The sequence below is a fragment of the Wyeomyia smithii genome, chromosome 1 (assembly GCF_029784165.1).
Source record: "Wyeomyia smithii strain HCP4-BCI-WySm-NY-G18 chromosome 1, ASM2978416v1, whole genome shotgun sequence".
In the NCBI taxonomy this organism is placed as follows: domain Eukaryota; kingdom Metazoa; phylum Arthropoda; class Insecta; order Diptera; family Culicidae; genus Wyeomyia; species Wyeomyia smithii.
Genome location: NC_073694.1, coordinates 61,683,884 through 61,696,961, shown reverse-complemented (window position 1 = coordinate 61,696,961; position 13,078 = coordinate 61,683,884). Strand labels below are relative to the sequence as shown.

Below are 13,078 nucleotides of genomic sequence, written 5' to 3'. Positions count from 1 at the left end.
CGGTTTGCATTCGCCGTCAAATCAGTCATTTCTATGATTCGGAGTCCTTGTACCTGATGTCCTGATAGCGTTACAGCAATGGTACCTATGGCGGATCGGGTGCTACTCTAGCCATCTGCAAGAGTAGCTACGCCAAGCTGCTCTTCCGTGGATAACGCTGCCTCTATCTGCTGCGCGTATTCCTGTGCAACTCACAGCTGCTCAATATCTGGTCCCGTTGTTCGACTTCGGCGAGTGTTTGCACACAGCTACCAGGTAGTGGCCCAAATCTATATTTGTATTGCGGAAGATGCGAATGTTGATTATGTCGGGAAAGAACCTGCCGTCGATTTGATTCTCTGTCTGTTTGTCGGGTTATCTCTAGGTGAATTTATGGATATCTTTACGGAGGAAAAGGGTACTGCGGACTACCATACCGCGGGAGGTCGCAAAGTTCACACATCGTTGGCCGTTACCATTAGACACGGTTTGCAGGCTATCTGACCCGGTTAGCGGTCTGTACATTGCCTTCCGTCCTACCTGAGCATTCATGTCCCCAATAACGATTTTCACGTCCCGTCGCGGGCAGCTATCGTAGTCCTGCTTCAGCTGCGCGTAGAGCTCTTCCTTCTCGTCGTCGGGTCTTCTTTCATATGGGCAGTGCACGTTGATAATGCTGTAGTTGAAGAACCGTCTCTTTATTACCATCTTGCACATCTTTGCATTGATCGCTGCCAGCCCATCACGCGTTGGCGTATCTTGCCCAGTACTATGCCCGCTCTACCATACCTTCTGTCCTGTCCAACTAAGTTCCTACAGCGCTACGACTTCGATGTTGCGTGGATGTAGCTCATTATAGATTATCCTGTCGCATCTTGGAAAGCAGTGCGATTTGCAGCTCCATGTCTTAAGTTTCAGATCGTAGTCTTTATTTCGTTGCCTAGGTCGATTCGTATTTTCTCTTATGCTGTTTGTAACATCTCCTTTTCCGGGGCGGCTCGTTGGGCCTTCCTCAACCCTTCGTCTCGTCGGTGGACCATCGTGTCAGCTCTATTTAGAGTCCCGCGCTGACACCAGGACGGTGATTAGCCGCTCCTAACATGGAGGTCAGATGTTGTTTTGAGCAGCACCACCTGGTAAACAGCTCGGGTTGGCGAAGCATGTCCTCTACAACCGAAACATGGTTTACACGCCAATTATTGGGTCGCACCTTCTCACTTAGCTATTGTTGGATGACAACATTGTCCAGGACGTATTTACGTAAACAAAACGAGTTCAAAACAAGTGTTGTTCTGCAACGTCAAAAAAAAACAAAGTGAATCGAGCAATATGATTCGTTCTTCGAGTGTAAGATCACGCTTAGTTTCGTTTGGTTTATTTTTGGACTTGCATCTCAAATTCAGTATTCCAATATTTCTAAATGAACTCTAGATAACTTTTCACTAATTTTTGTCATTACCGAGATCATAACGATTCAAGCGGAAATTCTCAGATTGGAAATTGTTTGACATTAATTGGATAAAACTCATGCTAGATTGCTCCATCCCAGCATATAACTTCATGTATTTAAAAAATCAAAGATATAAAATCGATAATTTCCATAACTTCTAAAAAAGAAAGCAAGAACTTATTTATACACTTTTTAGTTATTTCATTGTCAAGGTTTTGGCATGTGACAAAAAATATATTAACTTCTTCAATTAAAATTTAGAGCATATCAAATTTTTTTGGTATTTCTCAAAATAGAGACAAATGTGTTTGATTAAGCATGATTTCGGATTGCCATTTACTGATTACACGGGTGATTCTAGTTCTCTCGATATTCTTCACACATAGAGTAGTGAGGGAGTTGGCAGCACGGCTGATTGATGGTACGTGCTCTGAAACCTCTCCGTTAAATTATTTAATTTTAAGTAATTTATGCAAGCAAATTTGCTGAACAGTGAAGAAAAATTATTAGTGATGTTTTTATAACGCGGTAATGATGAAGTATCAGTGTTAATGCGAGTGTTTCTAGCGTTGGAATGGCCAATTTATCCAAGCTCAAAAATTGCCAAATTGCAAAGCCAGGAAAGTTGTGCAGGTGTTAGTACTAACTCGGTGTTTTACTCTGGCTAGCGGTGTGTTATGCACGTAGAAAAGATTGCGTGGTGATGTGATCGAAGAAGATGGCAGTTGGATAGCATTGTGCTATGGTGTCGCCTGGTGCTGCTCGGTGTGCATACTATCACCGACAAAGCACCATCATCAGAATGATCTAGATGAGTATAAGTTTTGTGTCTCATTTTTTTTTAGAATGCTTAGGCACTCGGTTTTGTGTGGTAGCTGATAGCGGGTTTCGGCTTGCCCTTTTGGCAAGAGTATGAATGTGAGAATGTGTGAATGATCTGTTTGGCGTACGAAGTATTTTAGGCATGTAGAACATTTTTTTATTGCCAAGCTGCCAAGCTGGGTTGCCGGGTGCGATGAATCTCGTTTTTTTTTGTTTTCAATTATGCGCTGCGCGTTTGTTTCCAGTAATCGACAAGGGCGTTTTTCGATAATGTGTTGAAGTTTTGTTTCAATTCGTGTTTGAGGCGCAGAGGCAACACAAAATAACACTTTTGACTCTTTTTTGTTTTGAACTGTTTAACCGCGAATGGCGGGTCGGTCCCGTTGAATTTTGAGCAAGCCGAGAAAAATTTGACTTAATATATAATTTTATACCATTGCTCATTACGATATGGGACAATATGTTTGGATGCTTTCCCGAAATTTTTCAGAACAAAGTCTGTGAATTTTTGTTTTTCGATTTAACATGCTTTTGGTTAAATGTTGCAGCTGAATAGTTTTTATAATATTATAAATAATCGTTGTAGCAGCGTGACATGAATACACGACAACTGTACTATGATAAGTTTGGCGGTTTGAGATCGAATTAAGGAAAATGTTTTGGCTCAAGTGCATGTTAGCAATTTTATATACTTTAAGGGCTTTGGATGCATGAAATTTTGCCAGTTGCTCAATTTTGATAGATAGTTTTTGCGTCAACAACCTAAATCCCTTAATCCAACTCCGTAGTACTTACGAGAGTGTCACTGAGTCGGTGGCCTCTCATTAAGTAAGTATTACATCATCAATATCCTTTCTAATATCCCCAAGCTACGGTAAAGATGGGCGTGGCCAGCAATGATGACTATCGGGCCTACTTCAACTCAGATTGGTTTAAATGTTACTCTCGAATACTGTACCTCATACAATCCGAGTAGAAGCGTTAGTCATCAGTCTGCAATCTACGAAATATACCGTGCTTACGCTACGCTATTCTTCACACATAGAGTAGCGAGTGAGGAACAAAAGTACGCACGGGGTAAAAGTATAAATTGGCATTTTCGAAACATACGAGCAAAACAAACTACCAACATTGTATGAATTTGCGTCTGTTAATCACACATGTATTTACATAAGATTTATTTATGAGGAAAGTTGTGTTTTGAGCTGTTTTGATCTAGTTTTCTTCGTTTTCGGAAAATACCGAAACTCGAAAACAACGGAACCTAAAAACTACTTGAATAATTGTGGGGCGTAGGGTGAATTTGTTTTGCCGAAAATACTTTCGTGTTCATAAAAATCAAACCAGTTGAAAAATTCACTGTGTGCAAAAGTACGCACGTAACGAAAAAAATTGTTCAAGGTCAAATGCCATCAAATATAGATTGTTTTGCAACCCCCAATATGTGTATTTAGCACCATCTCGATGCCTAGACACTGGAAAATGACCCTAGACACCATTTTAGATTTCAAAAGGCAGCTTCCGATTGCTGAGAAACAACAAAATGTAGCTAAATACCAGGCAATATGAGTATTTCAGAAATCGGGATGCTGCTCTGAGACCCTAAAATGACCCCAGACGCCATTTTGGCGACCTGCGGTTTTCGGTAACAACCTAAAATGGTCGAGTATATGTGTATTTCTGGAATCAAAATGATGCCCCGAGATCGGAAATCGACCTCAGGCGTCATTTTTAAATTCAAGCTGGTGACTTGCGGTTCGTCTGGAGTCGTTGTCAGGTCTCTTGGCATCGTTCTGATTCCAAAAGGTAAGGTCAATTTTGAATGTTTTCCGTAAGCCGGAGCCATCATATTGGAATTCAAAAACGGCATCTGGGATCATTTTTAGGATTCCTGGACATCATCCCGATTCCGAAAGTACTCATATGGGGTGGTATTTTTATTGTTTTCAGCAAACCGGAAGTCACCATTTTGAATTTTGAAATATTCTCTGGAGTTGATTTTTGATCTCCGCATCAACTCGATTCCGAAAATACCCATATTTGGTGGTATTCGATCATTTATGGTTGTTTTTCGTAAACCGGAAGTCGCCATTTTGAAATTCAGAATGGCGTCCAGGGTTGTTTCTGGTTCTCTGGGCATCATCCCGGTTCCGAAAATACCCATATTTGGAATAATTTGGAATTGGAATCTATTCCGGAAGGTCCATTTTCGGGGCATACCATCAAGACAACCAAAACCATAAAAACCGAAAAAAAAATTCTCAGAATCCAGAATTAAGAGTTGGTGCAAAATCAGCGAAATATGATGAACTTCATTAAGGATAGTATTAAATATACTGTTCATATAGCGCGAACTTTTGCTCCATAAACTGCATACTTTTGCCTCGCATGCGGGGTAATAGTTCGAATCTTCATCTATCTTTTCAAAAAGAGAAATTCTTCAAACAAAATTCGAAAAACTCTAATTGTTTATTTATTGTTTCTTCGTCTTCGATGTAAAATCGTACAGACTAAATCTTAAACTATGTGTCTAATCCTAGTTTTAAAAGACGTTTTCGACTTACCATACTCGTGGAAACTGCTAACATCATTGTATGCTCTTAAACTGGAGCTAAATGGACTGAAATGGCCGTAATCAGTTCTATGTACGGGAAGATTGATGGCTGAGAAGCTTCGAAGATTACGTCGAGGGATGTTAAAGTTGATTTGCTGCAACAGTTCCGGACAGTCGATGTTCCCTTCGATGATGTCGAATATGAACATCCGCTGGAGCTTGATCCGACGAGTCGATAAGTGTCTAAGCTAATAAGCATACAGCGTGCTGAGTAATCAGTTAGAGCCATAGGATCCCTCCATGAAAGTCTGCGTAATGCATAATCCACAAATTTCTTTTGTATTCGTTCAATTTTAGCAGTAAGAGTCACCTGATACGGTGCCCAGATTGCAACCGCATACTCTAGGATGCTGCGAACCAAGGTACAGAAAAGCGTTTTTAGGGTATAGACATCAGTGAAGTCGGATATTTGCCTTCGTAACAACCCCAGCATTGCAAATGCTTTGGCTGTAACGATTGAAATGTGATCGTGGAGCTGCAACTCAGAATCTATTGTGACACCTAGATCGCGAATGGACTGGACCCGTTCCAGCGTAATGCCATTGATGTGGTATGGATAATTGATTGCATCTAGGCGACGAGTAAATGTGATAAATTTGCATTTAGTAACATTCAAGTTCATTCCATATTCACGACACCACAATAAGAGCTCGTCTATATCGCTTTGCAAGGCTAAACAGTCCAACTCGGATGAAACTACTCGGTATAGTTTTAGATCGTCAGCAAAAATTTGTTTCGGAGACCTCAGTCGGGAACAAACATCATTTACGAACAGGTTGAAGATAAGTGGACCAAGCACGCTCCTTTGTGGCACACCTGAAGTGATGACGAATTCTCTGGAGTACGCTGAGTTAACACAGACTGATGCTTTTCGATTTAAGAGGTAGGAGTGTAGCCATTCGGTGATATGTTCTGGTAATCCCATATGCTTGAACTTTTCAATGGCATAATTGTGTGGAACAACATCGAACGCTTTAGAAAAGTCGAAATAGACCGAATCAACTTGCTTTCTGTTTTCGACTTCTTTAAATAAGTAGTTCATGTAACACATTAGGTTAGACGTTGTTGACCTGTGCTGCATAAACCCATGTTGGTGCTCTGATATCACAGATTTTACAGTTCTGTAGAGTACAGTTTGAATCATTGTTTCGAATACCTTTGCAAGTGAACACGAGATTGATACTCCACGATAATTTTCTACATGATGAGTACTGCCTGACTTATGAATAGGCACAATTCTGGAGAATTTCCAGATATCTGGGAAAGTCTTATTTAAAAGCGATAGATTAAAGAGACAAGCAACAGGAAAAGTCAATGAAGATGCACAATTTTTCAGGAACAGTGGCGGTAATCCATCGACCCCGGCTCCTTTAGTCGGGTCAATGTGTTCGAGTTCTGTTTGAACTTCGCTGGTTGAAAGAGTAAATATTGGGAGATTGATGTCATACGTTGGTACTCGCTGAAAAGAGTCTGGATGCAAAGCGAGTGTCACTGTGCTATAAACACTTATAAAAAAATTGGCAAATAGGTTGGCCGCTTCGTAATTGGAGTTAGAACTTGTCCCGTTATGTTCAACATTGGATGGTATCCTGGGGCTCGCCTTTCAAGACTTGATATGTTTCCAAAACGACTTCGGATTCTGCCTCAAGTTCTGCTCTACATTCTGTATATACATTCTATACGTTTCAACAAGTTGTACCTTATATACAGCTTCCGTGTCACGAAGAGAGTTGAAATTTTCTGTGGTTCTTGATTTAAAATAACGTTTTCGCATTTTACGAAGCATGTTCCTCATTTGGCGAAGCTCAGCTGTCCACCAAGGCTTACACATTGGAACGCTGGAAGGACGTCTTCGTTTACGCGGGACATTTTCAGTCAGAACTTCCAACAGTTTTTCATAGAAGATAGACACATCCACATCAATTGAATCACCTGTTAGATAGTGGCGCCAGTCGATAGACATAATGACGTTATTTAAAGCATCGAAGTCACAGTTTTGAAAGTTTAACTCCATAAAACCAGTTTCTTGCTCACTTTCCTCGAAAACGTCATTGTCAACATCAACAAAACGACTAACGGCTTGTAAAAAGGATCAACTCGTAGGAGTGGCTCAGCGGGTTCAAACACGTACGTCAACAAACGCTAAATCAAGCAACCGTCCCATTGAATTTTTAAACTGGTTAACTTGTTGAAGTCCGTAAGAAAGCAGTGCTTCAGTGAGTTCTAATTCATTTTCGGAAGATGCATTAATGGGTAAATAACCATGAAGATCTTCATCAAGTTGCCACACGAGGTTCGGTAAGTTATAGTCTCCCAAAACTATCAGAATATCAGCGTCTTTTAAACGATCAGAGACGTCAAGAATTGCCGCACAGTGAGCCTTGTATAAATCAATGGCAGAGTTTGGAGCCAAATAAAGGGAGCACAGATAAAGTGAGCGAGTACGAAAATCGATCCGAACAACCATTTGCTCAAGATGATCACAATCTGGTATTGAGATTGAAACACATTTGAGATTGGATTTTACTGCAAAAAGTGTTCCATCGCCCCTTGAAAAATCGCTGGTTAACTCACTGCGATCACATCGAAACAGCCAGTATTCAGTCGACAGCTCTGAATCGAGTATGTCGGGTCGGAGCCAGGTTTCAGTGAACACCAAAATATCGTAGTCACAACTAGAGAGCATCAGCTTCAAATCTTTCGTCTTGGTTCGTAGGCCTCTCACATTCTGGTAGTAAACTGTCAGAAGATGTTTGCTCACAGCGGCAGCACGGGTGGTGGCAGCGAATCGGTTATAGCTCTGACGATCGTCATTACGGCTGAAACCGGAAGATTGATTAGGCAGAGTATGCGTTTCAGCCACTGAATACTCGCCTGTGGGGGGATTTCGGAAGACCTCCTCCTCTACCACGACATCAGGACCAAGACGTCTTTGATGGCTGGAACAGTTGACGGTTGAAAACGGCGGTGGTGCTGGTGGTAACACGACTGAGTCGGGAGAGTTGGAGACTTCCTGATTGCCGTATAACGTGCGTCTTGGTGGGGCTTCAATGAAAATCGAGCCTGTTTTGGTGCCGATTTATTTATCGGTGGATGACTGGAAGGTGCGGAAATATCAGGTGTTGAATTATTAAATTCAGTAGAATACTTGCCAGTGCTAGCAAGCTGCTACTACATACACACACGCTACTGGCAAACGCACAACTATTAACGCGACGTGATAGACTCGGACAATATTACTAACATGTCCGAGCACGTTCAGCATCGCTGTGCAGTCCGCCGGTTTGTTCGTCTACTGTGGAACGCTGCGATCGAATGAGTCGCGTGCTGCATGAAAATCAGCTGCTGCTCTGCTGGTTACGGTTTGAGCCAGTTTCCAGTAAGAGTCAACCGTCTTCTCGCTGCAGTAATTAATTATACAATGAAGACTAAATTTCTGCAGGCTAGAGCTTTAGGGCGAAATATGTCATTGACTTCACGCTCACGTCTTTTCTCGCCAACTTCTCACCTATATTGTTGTTGTATACGATACGATGGAGTAAAATATGCAATTTTCAGTTTTTCTTTTTTGTTTCATAAAATATAAGACCTAAAAAAAGAAATTGAATGAGGATCAGTTTCGAAATAAAAAAGAAATCATCAAAAGTCTTAGAGAGAATATCGCTTCCAGTCGTTTGGGCAATTTGTTTCTCTACGGAAAACTTCTATTCGAAATTGGGAACTGGGAATTGGAGTTTGTAATTCGACATTTGGATTGTTGTGTATAGGTCATTCCATACGAAGTGTACAGGGGCCTGACTTTGTGACGAATGCTACGATGGGGGAGGGAGAGGGTCAAAAAAACCTAAAATAAAGCTACGTCATTTTTGGATGTTCCCTTAAATTTGATAGTGTCATCATGTTCCTCTGAAAATTTTACGTTCAAGCCATTCTTGACTTATAACATTTTTACGGAAATGTTTTTGAATTTTTTCCCAAACCTAGCTAATAGCACATATTAATTCTGTGTAAGGATTTTAACTCCGTTTAGGCGACATCCATAAAGTACGTCACGAATATGGAAGGAAAGGGGAGGAGGTTAAAAAAAACATGATGAACTGTGACGTAGGTGACAACGAGGCTATGAAGCTGCGTAACGTTACGTGGAGCATGTTTTAAAATTAAAAATAAAAAGATTTGGATAATTATTGAGTTTATTTTTCATTATCCATTTCGATTTTTTATTGAACTGTGATTTTCGATGATGATGATAATATTTTTTGATGATAAAAGTATCATTTTACACACACGAGGCCACTGAAGCATATCCAATCATAACAATCGGAGTCAACCTTGGTTCGATAGTTTAACATGAAGATAAACTCTTTTTCATTGTAAGGGGACGGAATGTCGCTTCACCGGCTCTTTGAGTGCTCCCTGCAATTTTAAACCAAAACTTTAAGATTGAAAGTCTGGTTTGAGTCTGCTAACACTTGACGTGATGCCTTTGGGGGAATGAACAAAATTGATCAAATATAATGAGCACCAGGAAACGTCAAATCGAAAAGAAATCCTTCGATAAAAGTTGTTGTCCCACAGCCGACAAGATAGTCGCATTATTCCAGTGCAACAACCGCAAACGCTTGTCAACTTTTTAAAAGGAAATATTTTGCTTCGCTTCACAATTCGTATCGAATAAAATGATAGGAACTTTCTGTACTATGTGCAGCTCAATAAATCGAAGTCCGCCATAAAAAAATCAAAATGCTTTTTTCTATTGTGATAGTTTTTTTTGCAACGAGAGCGTGCTCATCCGGAGACATATTTACATTGACACAATCTTTCCCGATGGAAGCCCGGTTCAGCAGGCGGTGAATCGATGATACTTTCACAAATCATTGTCTTTTGCGTGGCACATCTGGCTTTCCACCGGTACGCTTGGTGTCACTTGACAATAACGCTTATAGCCCTATCATAGACCGCAATATATGCAATATCACACGCTCTGCCATAGCACAATCAGTGGAAGTAATGGAGAGCGGAACGAGAATAAATGAATCTGATTATCTGTCGCTGAATAAACATGCGGATCGTGACTACAGCGGAAGCCTCTGGTGGCTTCCATAAACACTGATATTTATGACAGAAATGTGATAAACGAGTAATTATAACATTGTCAATTCGTTTCCATTTCCATCTCCGCAGGTTATTCGGCGGCCGCTCTACTGGCAATTATCTTTGCAATTCCCTTCGGAATGCGTATGCTGATTCATCGGGACTCGGGCCGATGGCAGAATTTTGGTCAAGCATTTTACTCAGCCCATCTGGAGTTGTTTCTCGGAAATGGTTGTCTTGGTTTGTATTTTTCAACACTTCTTTCAATACACTCCCAACTGATAATTCCACTATCGCCCAACAGGTGTCGGTGTGATAATGCTGCTGGTACTGACGATTGAACGATACGTGTCCGTGTGCCATCCGGGTCACATCCGACGGATGTGTCCGCCTCGGATCACTGTCTGGCTGATAGCGGTGCTCACCTTCCTAATCTATCTGCCGTCGGTTTTGCGCGGCGAGATCGTCAAATGTGTCTTACAATCCGATGGAACAATAATGTATCATAAGCGGGATAATATGAAATTTTTAGATTCGTTATTTTATTCGGTAGGTACAATGATTTTTCGTCGTAGCTCTCATGCCACTTATTGAATTAAATTTTAGATTTACAAGGTAATATTGGAGATTGTCTTCAAGCTGGCACCGACGGTGCTGATTGCCGGCTTCAACCTGAGGATAATGATTGTGTATCGTCGTACCTGTGATAAGCGCCGCCGCATGACGTTGTCCCGGATTAACACCAAGGATGACGATCCGCGGAAATATGCCGAGGAGCGACGACTCATGATGCTGCTAGGTTAGGAAACATTGTCGAAATATGTGATTTTGGGACTTGATAAAACGGTAATTCTCTTTTTCGTCTAGGAAGCACCTCCCTCCTGTTCCTGATCTGTGTTTCGCCGATGGCGATTCTTCACGTCACCCTCTCACCAGAGCATCTGTCTAGCTATTCGTTTCAGGTAAGGGTTAATGACACTGAATTTGTTGTCGATTGCTAAAAACTATTCACCTGTTTATCTATTCAGCTATTCCGAGCTCTGGCGAATCTGCTAGAACTGATCAACTATTCGCTCACCTTCTACATATATTGTTTGTTCAGTGAGGATTTTCGAAACACGCTCTTTCGGACGATCCGGTGGCCGTGGTTTGAGAAACCCCTCTACAACCGAGGAACCGAGGTTAGTGTTCTATAGACTCTTAAGTGAGGCAGCAACTTACTACAACAGTTTTTACTTTCTTTTTCCAGTTCCCCCTGAAGCACCCATCGACAGGGATCCTATTGAACGGTCGCCATCACCATCACTATAATAACTCGAACGGCACCCGTCGGTTGGCAAACGGAACCTCCGTCAACGGGTCACTGCTGCAGGCCACTTCCAACAACAACAGTCCTCACCAATCGCCTACTCATCACCAGAATCAGCAGCAATTGCAACATCTGCTGGCGGTCACACCAACAACGGCATCAACTACGCCGCAACATCTGCAGGTCACGCACCAGATCACCATGACAGCTACGACGACAACCAGTTCTGGCTTGTGTGCTACCAATGGTCGCTCCAGCAGTATCTGATGTTACGTTTCGAATGGTCGCTCCTCAGAACCACTTAGCCGAAGCGGTAGTAGCGTATCCAGCAATAATGGCGCCTGCAGGTCGGCACCAGTGGATGTTTGACCGCGATCCGGGTCATCCTCGTTCGACCCTCCTTCGACGTCCTAATTTAATTGCTAGCACCAGGTGCAAGAAATAATGACAGCAAAAACGAATCGAATAAACAACTCGTGTTAGTTATACAAAATTTAAAAAAAAAACAATTTTGTTCAAAACAACGCAAAAACGAGAGAGATAGAAGAGTAGTTTAATCTTCGACATATACAGATATTTATTTACATACCTGCCTAAAGATTCAAGCAAACGGAGGGCGAAAAAGCCTTAAAGCTAAGCGTATTAAAAGTAATTATTAAACTAAATGGTGCCATTTAAAAAACAATCTTCGTCGCAGTGGACAAGCGGAAAAGCCGGAGCCGGATAAATTGGTGGTTTAGTAGAAAACAGTCTTTCGTGATATTCATTGCCAGCCGCGGAAATTACATGGAATTACACAAGGACACACTAGCGAAAACCGAACCATTCATTGTACATAGATAGAGCAAATCTCCGGTTTTAGGATAAAACTTTTTTTTTCGCAAACTACTACGGTGTAATTATTAACTCTAGAATATACAAACTAAAATCAAAGAACAAAACTCGCAGTCTCGTCACGGATGGTCCTTCAATTTGTTCCAAACAATAAAGGAAAGGTTAGTTGAGTTTTTGTCCCTTGCTAGAAAAAACAAATAAAAGAAATCCTGTCATGACGTGAAACTCTTGTTTGTAAGAATTTGGAATAATTGGCCATTTCACAGCGACGCTCTTAGTGATCGTATCTGTAATTTGTGGGTGGCGAGATCGTCAAATGTGTCTTGTGATCCTATGGAACAATAATGTTTGATTAACGGGATAATATAAAATGTTTTTTTTTTTTTTTAATTCTCGCTCATTCTCCGTCGGTCTATTTCCGCCACTGTTGTGGCCAATTACCGACGCCCAGGGAGGCGACTCCACACCCAGGTCCCTAACTCACGACCCATTTATTAACGGACCAGCGCCAACGGCTTTACTTCCTCATGCGATGGAAGGCGTGATCCCAGAGATTTTTCGCCTCAGAAAATCTCCCGGTGTCGGCTAGGATTGAATCTAGACCAGTTGGGTTGGTTGTGAGAGGATCACGCTACCTCACAACCATCGACACCTATGTCGGCGGTGGGATTCGAACCCAGGCGTCGAGCGTGGTTGGCGGAGACGTTACCAACCACACTAGGCCCCCGCTTTAATATAAAATGTTGAGGTTTGCTTTTTTATTTGGCCACTCAATTATAACGATTTATCGTCGTAGCTCTCATGCCACATAGGGGATTCGATTTTATATTTATTTGTTTGTTTATTGTCCAGTAGCGTAAGATATAAACCTTTTCAAATATGCTACCTCCGATTTCATAAAAGTAATAATATACATATAATTTTCAAAACGACGTCCACGGGGATGAATGTATTTCTGATAAAACATTGCGTCCCC

At 41.5% G+C, this 13,078-nt stretch overlaps 1 protein-coding gene across 1 annotated transcript in view; it reads left to right on the top strand.

The window, feature by feature from the left end:
- The window catches only part of LOC129722575 (probable G-protein coupled receptor B0563.6), a 168,093-nt gene extending 155,821 nt beyond the window's left edge, over nt 1–12,272 (top strand). The window contains exons 4-9 of the mRNA XM_055676155.1: nt 10,050–10,199; nt 10,264–10,508; nt 10,566–10,758; nt 10,827–10,921; nt 10,988–11,140; nt 11,209–12,272. Coding sequence (XP_055532130.1) covers nt 10,050–10,199; nt 10,264–10,508; nt 10,566–10,758; nt 10,827–10,921; nt 10,988–11,140; nt 11,209–11,535 — 1,163 coding nt within the window. The 3' untranslated portion in view covers nt 11,536–12,272. The remainder of the gene's footprint in view (nt 1–10,049; nt 10,200–10,263; nt 10,509–10,565; nt 10,759–10,826; nt 10,922–10,987; nt 11,141–11,208) is intronic.
- The last annotated feature ends 806 nt before the right edge of the window (nt 12,273–13,078 follow it).